Genomic DNA, 12,373 nt, shown 5'->3' on the forward strand with positions numbered 1-12,373 from the left:
TGCAGTTCATGGTTAGTCCCATTTTATAGTGAAACTTGCACAGTGTCACCCAGAGCCAGGACTTGAACCCAGACAGTCGGCTACAGGGCCAGTCCTTTTACACCTGTGCCTCCCACCAACGGCCACTGCCTTTCAACAGAGCAGCCTCCTGCTGTCCCTAGTTTCCCATGGCTCTGCCAACCTTCTTTGTTGACATCACCAGCTTGGTCCCATTTCAAAGGAGCCCTGTTCCAACTGCTACTGCTGCAGGACTACCCCCAAACTCAGTGCACGGAATGAAGGCAATTTTATTACATTTCACAGACTCCATGGGTCAGGAATTCAGGCAGGACTCCACTGGGTGATTTTTCTGTTCCCTGTGGTGTCCACTGAGGTTACTCGAGGATGCTCAGCTGGCAGATGGCAAACCTGGAGGATCAGAGGCAACTCTACTGACATGCCGGGAGTGCCTTGGCGAGCACAGCTGAACCCTAGGCTCTGCCGGGACCACAGCACCTCCATGTGACTTTTCCAGCATGGTGACCTCGAGGGAGTCAGACGTCTGAAATGGCGGGGGCCTCCTCCACAGTGAGCACCCACCAGAGAACCAGGCAGAGCTCCGTGGTTTCCCTATCCAGCCTATAAGTTACCTGTGTCAGACTCCAAAGAACAAACCAATCACCAGCTCACCCAGATTCGAGAAGGGGATATAGACATGCCCAAGAGAAGTGTCAAGAATGTTCCCACCATTTTTCTTTAACCGCCACAACCCTTGAGGTGACTCTCTGTGTAAAGGAAATGCTAGCTCCAAGGGTACTACGATTTTATAAGACAGGATTTATCTCAGATGAAGTTGTTTCTACCCAAAAGATGGTCTGCCTCCATGTCAATCTGACTGGCCCTCAGAACTCAATTCTTGTGTTTGTGCAAATAAGTCTCATTTGTCTTCATTATGTGTGAACATTCAGACCCAGAAAAACAAATTTTTTCTTTGAAATTCTATTTAGGAACTCTGCCAGGTAAGATTCAGGCAATGCTTTAATTTTCTGTCCCGCCTCAAACAGGCCTTATCCTCTTACAGACTCTCATCCCTCTGCCTTCCTGCGGGGACTGGTGGCCAGAGGCCTTGAGAGCCATGCCAGAATGGAGGCAGTGACCTAAGCTCAAAATGCAGCCACAGCACCTCTTCCTGACCTGGAATTCTGCCACTTCGCAAACACCCAGCAGCTGTGTTGGGGGGGAGGGGTGTGCCCACCTGGAACCCATCCCCAACCCTCCAGCATTAGCACCCCCAATCCTCCCCAGAGGACCGACCACCACCCACCTACTCTCAGCCCACCTGGTTCAGGTTGAGCAGCTGCAGGGTGGGCCCATGATCCAGGTGTGACCAATCAGAATGTTCCATTCTCCTGGTCTCTGTGATTGGTTCAGACACGGGCACATGCCTGGCCAAGGACACACCTCCCCAGGCCTTTTGTTGGAATTTAGGCAAAAAGTCAAAGATGAAAACCTATGCAAGAGAAAGAAGGGATAAGAGACTATTAAAAAAAATGACAGATAATGTTTATTGAACACCTGCTATGTACCTGGCACTACTTATAGGCAACGTGGTCACTTCACTCTCATCACATCCCTGTGAGATGCATAGTATTCTTAATCTGCCCACTTATAGACGAGAAAAGGAGGCTCAGAGAGGTTAAGTACCTTCTCTGTGGTCACACAGAGGCAGAGCCAACCCTCAGGTCCAGGCACTTGGTTCTAGAATAGCATTGCCAGATTTGATACAACCACAGAATATCCAGTTAGGTTTGAATTTCAGATAAACAATGAGTACTTTTTATTCCTTTATTTTTTTTTTTTCCATTTTCAGTTGGCCAATTAACGTTTTTTGTTTTGTTTTGTTTTGTTTTTTTTTTAGTAGAGACGGGGTCTCGGCTCTTGCTCAGGCTGGTCTTGAACTTCTGAGCTCCAACGATCCACCCGCCTCGGCCTCCCAGAGAGCTAGGATTACAGGCGTGAGCCACAGCGCCCGGCCATCACAATGAGTACTTTTTGATATAAATACATCCTATGTGTTATTTGGGGCGTTCTCATACTTAAAAGCTAGTCAGTGTTTCTCTAAAACCGAAAGTGAACTGGGTGTGCTGTGTTCTATCTGGCAACCCGATTCCAGAGCCCGCGGCCTTGACCCCCGCACCCTCCTGCCCGTACAGACGCCCTGAGTTGCCGAACCCTGGGCGCAGTGACCCACGCCCCGGACCCCGCTGTGCCTGAAGCCGGTGACAGTGACGAGAGAGGCCTTCCTCTCACTGGGATTTGAAGGGTTCTGACTGACAGAACAAGCTCGTCATTGACACTTTCCTCTACAGCTGGGACCAAGGGGTGGGGACACACAGAAGAGGTAAAGGAGGAAGATTCCAGTCAGGGACTCAGGTGCTGAGTAGAGTACCGCCCTGGGCCCTGGCCCCGCCCCCACCTCAGGTGTGAGTTCTCTCTTGATGCTTAATAAATTATATTAAAGCGACCTGAGACTGTCAGCCAGAGAAGGAAGAGAGGGCCCGGTGCCGCCCCCACCCTTCTTACAGGGAAACCCGGGGCCCTGCAGAGCCCACCTGTCCCCCCTCAGGCTTGCTCCTCGCGCAGCTGGTGCCACGCTTGAAGAAGTCATATGACCCAGGCCTGGCCAATCAGCATATTCCCTCCTTCTGGCCAGTGATTGGCTCGGGCTTGGTCACATGATCCAAACAGTCCAATAAGCACCAACATGGGGACTCGTGTTGGAACGAGGGCGGGAGTGTGAGGGGAACCTTCCTCTGCCTCTTAGTGCTGCAAGTCCCCACCTTGCCATCAGGAGGAGAGAATCCTGAGCACAGTGACCCACGCCCTGGACCCTGCTGTGTCTGAAGCGAGGCCCTCCTCTCACTGGCACTTGAAGGGTTCTGACTGACAGCGCCAACCGCAACTCTAGCTGGGACCAAGGGGTGGGGACACAGAGAAGAGATAAAAGAGGAAGATTCCCGTCAGGGGCTCACACCTCTGGCGGTGCTGGGTAGAGTGCGGCCACAGGAGCTGGGGCCTGGCCCCGCCCCCACCTCAGGTGTGCGTTCTCTCTTGCTGCTTAATAAATTACCACGCACTTAGCACCTGAAAGCCACCTGAGACTGTCAGCCACAGAAGGAACAGAGGGCTCGGGTGCCGCCCCCCAACTTCTTACAGGGAACCCCCTGCCTCCTCCAGAGCCCACCTGTCCCCCCTCAGGCCTGCTCCTCGCGCAGCTGGTGCCATGCTTGGAGGGGTCATATGACCCAGGCCTGGCCAATCAGCATATTCCCTCCTTCTGGCCAGTGATTGGCTCAGGCTTGGTCACATGATCCAAACAGTCCAATAAGCACCGACATGGGGACTCGTGTTGGAGTGATGGAGGGAGTGTGAGGGGAACCTTCCTCTGCCTCTTAGCACCGTGAGGACCCGAGGCTGGAGCTGCAGGTATCCACCTTGCCGTCAGGAGGAAAGAATCCACCGGGGAATGTAGTCCGCACAGAGGAAGGCGGAGCTGAGTTGCCAAGGGGGAACACTGATGACGTCACGGACCCCCTGGCTCCAGCCACACCGGAAGCTAGCCCAGCAGTGGCGTTTTCAAAACAGTGAGCTAATCATAGCTTTTTTTTTTTTTGCTTGAGCCGGTTGGTGTTGGATTTTCTGTTACTTGCAGCCAACAAAATACAGAGTGAGGACTGAAAGGAGGAAGTGGATGCCAAAAACATTTAGACCATGCCCCGCAGGTGAACGGTGAGCAGGGCCGGGGCGACAGATGAGCCCTGAGCCTGCAAAATGAAAACTGGGTCCACGCCAGGTGGATCCATGTGACAACCACTGCCTCTCACCCTCCCAAAAACCCAACTTGACTGTGATCTCTGTCTGAGCCAGGGAAAAAGAGGAGGAGGAGGAAACACAGGGAGGGAGCCCCGAGATGAAAAAGTTTGGAAACTGTTCCAGCGCATAATGAATTGACTAACAACTGCTTCTCCCCTGGAAGTCATCTAATGAAATTATTAGACCGCCCATTTACCGCTGTGACGGCCAGCGTTCTCTCCAGCACGATAAACCATGACAACGTGCCGGCGTCTCGCTCATATTTTAAACATGTTCCTGACAGGCCTTTCCTTATTCGTTTACGACGGTCTTGAAAGTTTGGGGACAAAATGGCAGGAGGCTTCTAGAAATAGTTTGCACGAACGTAAAAGGCAGGTATGGCTCAGAGAGAAAGAACAGCAGCTCGTCAAAGCCAGCTTAGGGTTCCTGGGCGTGATCGGGCAGCCTCCCCAATGTCTTGGCTAAATGTTCAGCACCTACGTGCTCAAAGACCAGAATCATTCTCACGTTTTGTGCACAAAGGTGCTCGGGGTGCAGAGAGGGGAGAAGAGCGAGGAGTGAAAGAGGAAGTTGGGGAGCCGAGGTCAAGCCTCCCACAACCCTGCCCCCAATCAAGACCCGTCCCTGGGGCCCTGACGGAGGCCGGTAAAAGGAACTTCCCTCAGCGCGACCCTGCAAATGCTCATCTGACGATGTAGCTGTGGGATTCAAAGTCCTCCCTGGCTTCCGAGGTCCCTTACAATACAGTCCACGCCTGGCCCTGCAGGCCCACCTGCCTCTCCACTCTCCGGCCCCTGCGTCCTCAAAATAGCCCTTTTGTTTCTCTAGGTCAGTTCCTTCCCTTCTCGGGACCTCTGCCTGCCCGGCTGTCCTGCAGTCTTCACATGGTGGTGTCACCCCTCTCAGGCTGTGGCTTCAGGGTCACCTGCGGGTCCCCGGACCACCTTGGCTAAAGAGCCTGGTGTCCCATCAGACATTCCTGTTTCCTGTCCACCATCTGTCTCCCTCCACAAGACATACCTCCCGTGGCGCAAGCAGCAGCCGGGTGCGCTCATCCCTGCGGGAGGAACCACAACTGGCTCCAGATCGCTGTCCCCTCATCAGAGCCAGCTCCACCCACCACCAGGGCTTCAGGAGGACAGCCACCTCCCGCCAGACGGCATTTCTCCAAGCCTCACAGCTGAGTGCAGTCGTGTGACGACACTGGCCAGTGGGACATGGGTTAGGGTTAGGCCACCCCCCATGCCCCTTTCCCTGTGGACCTTCCCCCCAGGGGATGGTGCAGCAACCAGATGGAAGCAGCCAGGTGACCTTGAGAAACAAAGCCACCTACACCCCCAGCCCACTGACTGACTTTGGGGCTGTTACAGGAGAGAAAACATTCCTGATTGAGCCAGACTTGGGGGTACCTGTCCCAGCAACCTAGCCTGCACCCCCATAAATCTGTGAGTGACTTTCCCTCTGGAGGCTTGAGGGTGGGATGCAGCTGGGTGTTCAAAGGGAGTTTTGTTCCCCTGGAGACCCCCACTCAGGCATCTGAAGACCCGAGGCGGGGCGGGGGCTTCCGTTCACCTACAGCCACAGTGACGAGGTCAGGAAGACGCCTTTCCCAAGGCTTGGTGGGCTTCAGGCCATCTGCTTGGGAAGCAGATGAGTGAGCCAACCTGGGCCCGTCCTCGAGGGCTCAGATCACAGTGCGAGGGACAGGCGGGCCGGTGCCTGCATCTGAAGTTGATCGATTCAGCTGCAGGGTCCCTGAGGAGGGTCTGCCCAGGCAGGAGGGCGGGCCAAGTACCCAGAAACAGGAGGGAGCCCTCCAGCCCGGGGGAGGCTTCTGGGAGTGGGAAGGAAGGCCCAGGGGAGGACGGGCGTGCAGAGGGCTGCTGGCCATGGAGACAGAATCCCGCAGCCCCAGCCAGGCCGCGTGGCAGATCCCGGTGCCTTCAGGAGCTGCTGATGGGACAGGCCTTGAGAGGCGCAGCGCAGCCTGGGGCCACCTCAGGGAGGAAAAGGCAGCTGGCCGGCAGGTGGTGGGGTTTGAAAGTGACGCTCGGGCCAAGGAACGTCCAAGGCAGGCGCAGCACCGCGTGCATCGGGCCCCTGTTGTTCCCCACCATCTGTCTCTCATTAATGAAGTTGTCCGGCACAGCTTATTAATAAGGACGCGTGGGCTTAGTCAGCCTGGGCCGTCTTGCTGGAACTAAAGGGCACGCTGATTAAGCCATAATGGCTCCTCAGACACCGACAACACGGGAGTCTCCAAGCACCGGTACAGGCAAGGGCCTTGCAGGTCCCAGGCCCGACGTGAACCCTGGTGGGGAGGCCCGCAGGCCGGCCACACGGGAGGACAGGCCCAGCGCAAGGGTGGCCCACAGCCAGGCGCCCTCCTGCTCGGTTCCTCCGGCTCAGGGTTCATGCCTCCCCCCTCCCCAACAATCACTGTTCCCCTTCTTGCTCGGGACAGGTCCCCTGATGGTGTTTGCAAGGTGAGGTCTGCAGGATCCCGGCCCCCAGAGACGCCACATCCTCATCCCGGAACCCTCGAGCATCAGGTTACGTGGTGCTGTGGTCCAGGTGTGGTTTGTCCCCCGCCAAAACTCAGGGTGGCGTTGCATCTCCAGTGCGGTGTTGGGAGGCAGGGCCTAGTGGAAGGTGTCTGGGTCTCGGGGGCAGATCCCTCATGAACAGATTAACGGCCTCCCTCACCCTGTGCAGGGGCTGTTGAAGACTCTGGTGTCCTCTCTCGCCATGTGATCTCTGCACACGCCAGCTCTCCCTCCGCCTTCCGCCCTGAGCGGGAGCAGCCTGAGGCCCTCACCAGACGTAGCTGCACAATCGTGAACTTTTCCGACGGGTGTCGTGAGCCAGATAAACCTCTTTTCTTTATAGTAATTCCCAGGCTCAGGTGTTATGACAGCAAACAAAACCCACTCAGACACACAGAAAGGGGGAGTTAAGGCTGCTAAGTAGCAGGTCTTACGACAGGGAGGTCACACCGGGTTATTCTAGTGGCAAAGACAGACGCAGATTCTCCCTGCAGGGTCCACAGCCCTGCTGACGCCCTGTCTGCAGCCTGGTGAGACCACGCCAGGCTTCTGACTCCAGAACCATAATAAATCTGGGCTGTTTTAAGCCACTAAGTTTATAATAATTTGTTACAGCACCCATAGGAAATGAATACCAGAAACTAATAGGTCCTTTCCCAAATACTCAGATCCTCAGATGCCCCTTGCAGGGAGAGTGGCCATGCGTCCCATGCTGGCCGGCGAGGCACAGCACATGTGAGCTGGTGGTTTTCCAGAAAAGTCAGCATCTTGCTGACAAAAAGGGACCCCAGAGGTGAGGTACAGGCTTCTGCCTTTTACTCAGCGCTCCTGTCACCGCCGCCTCCTTCCTGCCTGGAGGTGGGGCAGCCACCTACTGAGGACGGCAGGAGACAGGACCTGGGGACAGCTGCATCGTGGAGTCACTACCCAGCCCTGGAGAACAGCTTCTGACTTCCAGTGACATGAGGACCGTGAGCCCTGCCGGGCCAAGCCTGCCCTCTGTGGCCTGCAGCGAGACACAACCCCAGCGACACACAGCTCTTATGACGCCAAGAAAGGAGCTGACGTCCAGAAACCCAGCGGGCTCTGGGCCATGGCCAGCCCGGGGTGCTGGTTTTGCACAGAGCAACGCTCCCTGGCCAGCAGTCACAAGGGACTGGCTAATACCAGGGCCCAAGAAACGCCCCCCAGATTTGGGCTGCACAACTCCAGGACAGAGGCATGGCTGGCTCATCAGCACAGCCAAGCCTCTCGCACGCAGAGGCAGTCACCCTCCTCAGAGAACACGCAAGCACACGGCATGTGCATTGATGGGTGTACACGTACATGTTTATTTATTGCATAAAATTCCTCATAGCACTTCCTGCTATACTTTTAAAATCCAGAAGGAAAGGGACTCCAAAAAGTATATTTCACTGTGCTCAATTTAAAAAAATACAAAAACGAACATCAGGATTACCGACCCATGCTCAAGGTATGTGCATGCTGCCATTCCTCCCTTGGCCAGGCAGCTCCGTCTCTGCAGGGCCTGCGTGAGCGCGCTGCCGGGACACGCAGCCTGGGGCACAGGTGGACATCCGCTGTGTTGCATGCCCACACACGCCAGACACATGACATTAAAAACATTTGAAAGCATTCGAAGTCTGTGTGGTAAAAAGATCCCATTAAAGAGTGGCAGCCACTCGCTCCCTCGAGGGAAGCTTCAGTGGCTGGGAGGCGTCTTTGGTCGGAGTGTGACGGCATGGTCCTCCCTTCCGCAGGTGACACAGACAATGGGTGAGTGGCCAGCCGCGGGCCTAGCAGCCAGCTGGGAAAAGATGTGTCACGTTGCATGGGGGGGCAGGGGTCCCTCGTAGCAGCCAAGGCCCGGCAGGGGATGGACAGCCTGAGGGGAGGCAGGTGAGCGGAGGGAAGAAACGGGTTCCCACCGGACCAGGGTGAAACGGGACAATGGGAGCACCGGGTGGAAGGCAAGGTCGCCACTCAGGAGCATGTCCATCACCAGAGCACTGGCCGCCCTGTGCCCCTCCTGTGGGTGCAAAGACACACACGCTGTCACCGAGGCACCACGCAAGTGACCCAGTCGTTCCCTCGTGGCCTCTGAGAGCCAGAATCCCGCTCCAGCATGCAGAAGACCGAGGCACCCCCGGAGTCAACCACAAAACAGAGAAACGATTCTTCCCCAAGCCTGCAGAGTGCTTGGTGCAAACGTCCCTGTAAAACAGCCGTAGGCGTCTCAGTAACTTCTGGAACATACGGAAGTCACAGCACACACATGTGCATTGAACGGCACACACCGTCAGAAGTCCCGCAGCTCGGGGATGTCCCGGTACAGGTCCAGGGCCTCGGGGTTGGAGAAAGCCCCCCGGTGCTCCACGGCTCTCCCGGCGAGGATCTGCTTCACGGCCACTTCCACCTTCTTGCCGTTAAGCGTGTACTGCGAGGGGCAGGCGGAGAAAACAAACAGAAAAGAGCATTAAACCTCACAGGGAAACAAGACATCGGCTCTAGGTTCCAAAGGTCCCCCCACTGAGCAGGCCTGAAAACATGCACCGAAATACCTGCACAGGCAACTGTCCCCTCTGTGTTTGGGGGAAAAGTCTGTTCTTCTGGAAGGCAATTTCAAGGCCCAATACTTAAACCCAACTCTAACACTCTAGAACCTTCCCTCGCTGCCCCTGCATGGTCTAGACAGCAGGGCTACCCCTGAGATGCCGCGACGTCCACGTGAGCAAATTGCTGTAACATTGCACATCTGATCAGGCCCCGTGAGAACCCAGCTGTACGCGTCACACCCAGGCTGGCCCTCGAGAGAGCGCAGACGCCCACTGTCCCCAGCGCTGCGTGTTCTGGACGGGAAAACGAGCCTCTTTCTCAGGATTCGGGATCCTGTCACCAGGACTCTGGACTGTGAAAACTCATAGCTCGTTCCTAGATCCCAACAGGGAGTTTTCAGCAAAGATGTGACCTCCTGGGCCACCACCTCTGGGGACTCCAGGGAAATTCCTTAACCTGAGTTTGTCTCCTCGAATGTCAAATGATGACAGCCCCTATCCTGAGGGCTGTGGGCACGAGAATGAATTAGTTTAACACATACACACACACACACACACACACACACACACACACACACACACACACGGCTTCAGGAACGCCTGCTATTAAATGGTATTATGGTTTTACTTTTACTTATGTTTATAATTTCATTATATATATGTATATCACTTTATTATATTGTAGAGTCAGACTCAGAACATTCAAAGCTCCCTCTGAAATCCGTGGCACATGTCTTTCATCTTTAACCCTAAGGGGCCTTTAGCAGTGCTGGCGTGTTTATGGGCCAAGAAACTTCTAGAGCAGCCAAGCCCAGAAAGGCTGCAGCACCCGGAGCTCTCAAAGCACTGGTGCCTTTTTTTTTTTTTAACCTGAGATGTAATTAAAATTCATTCAGTTGAAAAATCCAGTTGACGTGTGAACTAATTACGGATCTAAGTGCTGCACGGCGGCTTCTTCGGAGGGACTGCCTGTCACTTCGGTGTGGTGTCAGCGGCCCTCTCTGTGAAATGCAAACGTCTCGCACGCTTTCTGTGCTGCTAAGCTTTACCCAAGAGCTCGAGGGCGGCTCGTGGGAACTAAGACCTACTTCCCTCACTTGACAAAACACTAGGGGCATCTTTCAGTTGTTTTTGGTTTTTTTGCTTTTGGTTTTATTTTTTGAGACAGAGTCTCACTCTGTCACCCAGGCTACGGTGCCGTGGCATCATCGTAGCTCACAGCAACCTCAAACTCCTGGGTCAAGCGATCCTCCTGCTTCAGCCTCCTGAGTAGCTGGGACTACAGGCTTGCGCCACCATGCCCAGCTAATTTTTCTATTTTTAGTAGAGACAGAGGCTCACTCTTGTTCAGGTCTCTAACTCCTGAGCCCAGTCTGCTCCCAGGGTGGATGGGGGGGTGGCCCGCTCCCCACAAACACCGTGTGGCTCGTCAGACCTGCAAAGGGCCCTCCTGAACTTTGCAGGTGGGACCTCTGTCATGCTGATGCTGAGGTGGGTCCCAGCGAGGCAGGCTGGGGCCTCGCGGTGTCACCCTCCCTGCGGAGGCCGGGCCAGACCCTGCCCAGCTCCGAGACACCCAGGGTGACTCCTCCCCTAAGCACTCCCTGGGGGTCTGAAGACACAAGGGCCCTTGAGAATCCCAAGTAACACACAAAATGACACTGCAGAGCAATCAGACTCAGGGGAAGTCAGAACTGGGGAGAGAAGAGCCCAGAACAACAGAGTCACCAGCCAGAGAGACACAGACAGCAGGGAAGCCCCCAAGCTGGGAGGCCCTTTCCACGTGTGACCAACATGAAGAGGAAGGGTACGGACACTAAGGAAAAGGGACAGATACTGCAAATGTGGGCAGGTGCTTGGAGGAGTAGGGAAGCAGGTGGCCCAAGGGCTAGGAAGAGGAAAGAAAGGCCAGAGGCAACCGAGGGAGGACCGCGGTCCAGGGACAGGCAGGCTTTGCATGCAGTGCCGTGCTGTGAGTGCGCTCCCCAGCCCCCGTTCCTGGATGGGTTGTTTTGAAGATCCTGAAAGAACTTGTGGAAGCAAAGAGAAGGATCTGAGTATGCTCTGGCAGGTACAAAGTCAACAGCATCGCATCTTTCCATATTTTCCAAAAAGCGGCACTCCCTGCTAGATCCGGTCTCTAATTATACCCGCGAGCGCAGTTAGCATTTCTCCCGCCTTCTCCTTAACAAACAGCCCTGCTGAAGGCTTCGAATACAGACTGCCACGTGGCTGTGTGTCTAGTTCGCTGTGTGTGGACATGAGCACGCACACGCACACACGCACACGGCAGCTTCTCCCCTCGGCTCGAGGGAGCACCGTTTTGCGAGCCACGAGAGTCAAAGCTGTGATCCAACCGGGGCGAACCTCCCCCTCCGCTTGGAAGCTAAACGGAGGACGACGGGGGATAGCTTCTAAGACAGGCCTCTAAACAGATTTGAGTCTCGTCTCCACGGGCAGAACTGAAATCTAAAAGGCGAGAGCAAGAGCACCCAGCAGCTCTTTGAAAAGCTAAAATTAATTTTCTCATTAATGACTTTGAGAAGACGCGCAAACCGCACCGGGAAAAGCCATGGACCTACGGGCTGGGCCTGCCGACCCCGCACGGCGGCGCTGAGCAGAAGCTGCAGCAAACGCCACCTCAGGAAGGGCAGGCAAAGACGGCAGGGAAGGGCGGCGTTGCTAGGCGACGCGGACACGCGCTATATAAAGCGCCAGCCAGCTGCGCGGTGCCCAGGGCTCCCGGGCGTGCGGGCTCTCGGGAGATGGCAGCGGTCTCCTCGCCACCAACCCAGAGTGGCAGGAGACAGGCCGTACGTACCGGGATGCCCTTGGTCTCCAGGATGAGGCTGGGCACGTGCCGCGCAGACAGGCCCACGCGGATGGCGTCGCAGATCCTCCTCACCAACTCCGGCCGGAACGCGTGCCCGGGGGCCATCTTCAGGAAGAGGACCACCCTCTCCTCCCGGTCCCTGTTCTGCTGGGGGACACACAGGCTGTCCGCCACCTCCTCGAAGGCTTCCACTGCGGAGACAGGAGAGGGTGACGTGCACTCAGACTGTCCCTGGAGCGGGGTCCAGCCATCGGCCAGGGAGGAGGACAGGAGACATGGGTGCCTGTGTCCTTCCCAGCCCCCCAGGACGAGCGCCTCGGCAGGGGACGGTGGCCGAGGGAGCTGCTTCACAAGCAGAAGAGAGCCCTTCACGGCAGAGGCAGCGCTCTGGCTTTGCCCAGGCGGGACGAGGTTTTACGAGGGGGCTGTGTGCGGGCCTTGCCTACTAATGAGAAATTAATTCAAAGTGCAAAGGAAGCAAGTGCCCGCGGCGGACTTCCTGGAGGAGGAGCCAGAATCAGGCAGATCAGGATTTCTCCACCCTGGCTGCACTGGTAACCCCAACACACCTTCAGGGCTCTGACCCA

The 12,373-nt window shown here is 55.9% G+C and overlaps 2 protein-coding genes and 2 long non-coding RNA genes across 8 annotated transcripts in view; 2 read left to right on the forward strand and 2 right to left on the reverse strand.

Annotated features, from left to right (window-relative positions):
- The window catches only part of UBC (ubiquitin C), a 423,461-nt gene that overhangs the window by 272,947 nt on the left and 138,141 nt on the right, over positions 1-12,373 (forward strand). The window lies entirely within an intron of this gene.
- Positions 270-3,619, reverse strand: LOC105880839 (uncharacterized). 3 transcript variants are annotated; one of them, XR_001158401.2, is made up of 3 exons: positions 3,224-3,619; positions 1,319-1,489; positions 270-408 (listed from the first exon to the last, which is right to left on the reverse strand). It is a non-coding gene; the product is annotated as an uncharacterized LOC105880839 (long non-coding RNA). The 3 variants fall into 3 exon arrangements; XR_012914230.1 differs by having other exon boundaries at positions 3,014-3,619; XR_012914229.1 differs by lacking the exon at positions 3,224-3,619 and adding an exon at positions 2,592-2,802.
- On the forward strand, positions 4,595-6,714 carry LOC105880843 (uncharacterized). Its single transcript, XR_001158403.3, has 3 exons — positions 4,595-5,297; positions 6,317-6,426; positions 6,568-6,714. It is a non-coding gene; the product is annotated as an uncharacterized LOC105880843 (long non-coding RNA).
- AACS (acetoacetyl-CoA synthetase) overlaps positions 8,293-12,373 on the reverse strand; it is a 50,803-nt gene continuing 46,722 nt past the window's right edge. The window contains exons 17-19 of one of the 3 annotated variants that reach the window (XM_075996436.1): positions 11,775-11,977; positions 8,696-8,835; positions 8,293-8,427 (exon numbers count right to left, since the gene is read on the reverse strand). In XM_075996436.1, the coding sequence (XP_075852551.1) occupies positions 8,698-8,835; positions 11,775-11,977 (341 nt within the window). In that variant the 3' untranslated portion in view covers positions 8,293-8,427; positions 8,696-8,697. Of the gene's footprint in view, positions 8,428-8,567; positions 8,836-11,774; positions 11,978-12,373 lie in introns of those variants that run through there. The other 2 variants (XM_012782147.3, XM_075996437.1) reach the window with 2 other exon arrangements.

The sequence above is a fragment of the Microcebus murinus genome, chromosome 22 (genome assembly GCF_040939455.1).
Source record: "Microcebus murinus isolate Inina chromosome 22, M.murinus_Inina_mat1.0, whole genome shotgun sequence".
NCBI lineage: Eukaryota > Metazoa > Chordata > Mammalia > Primates > Cheirogaleidae > Microcebus > Microcebus murinus.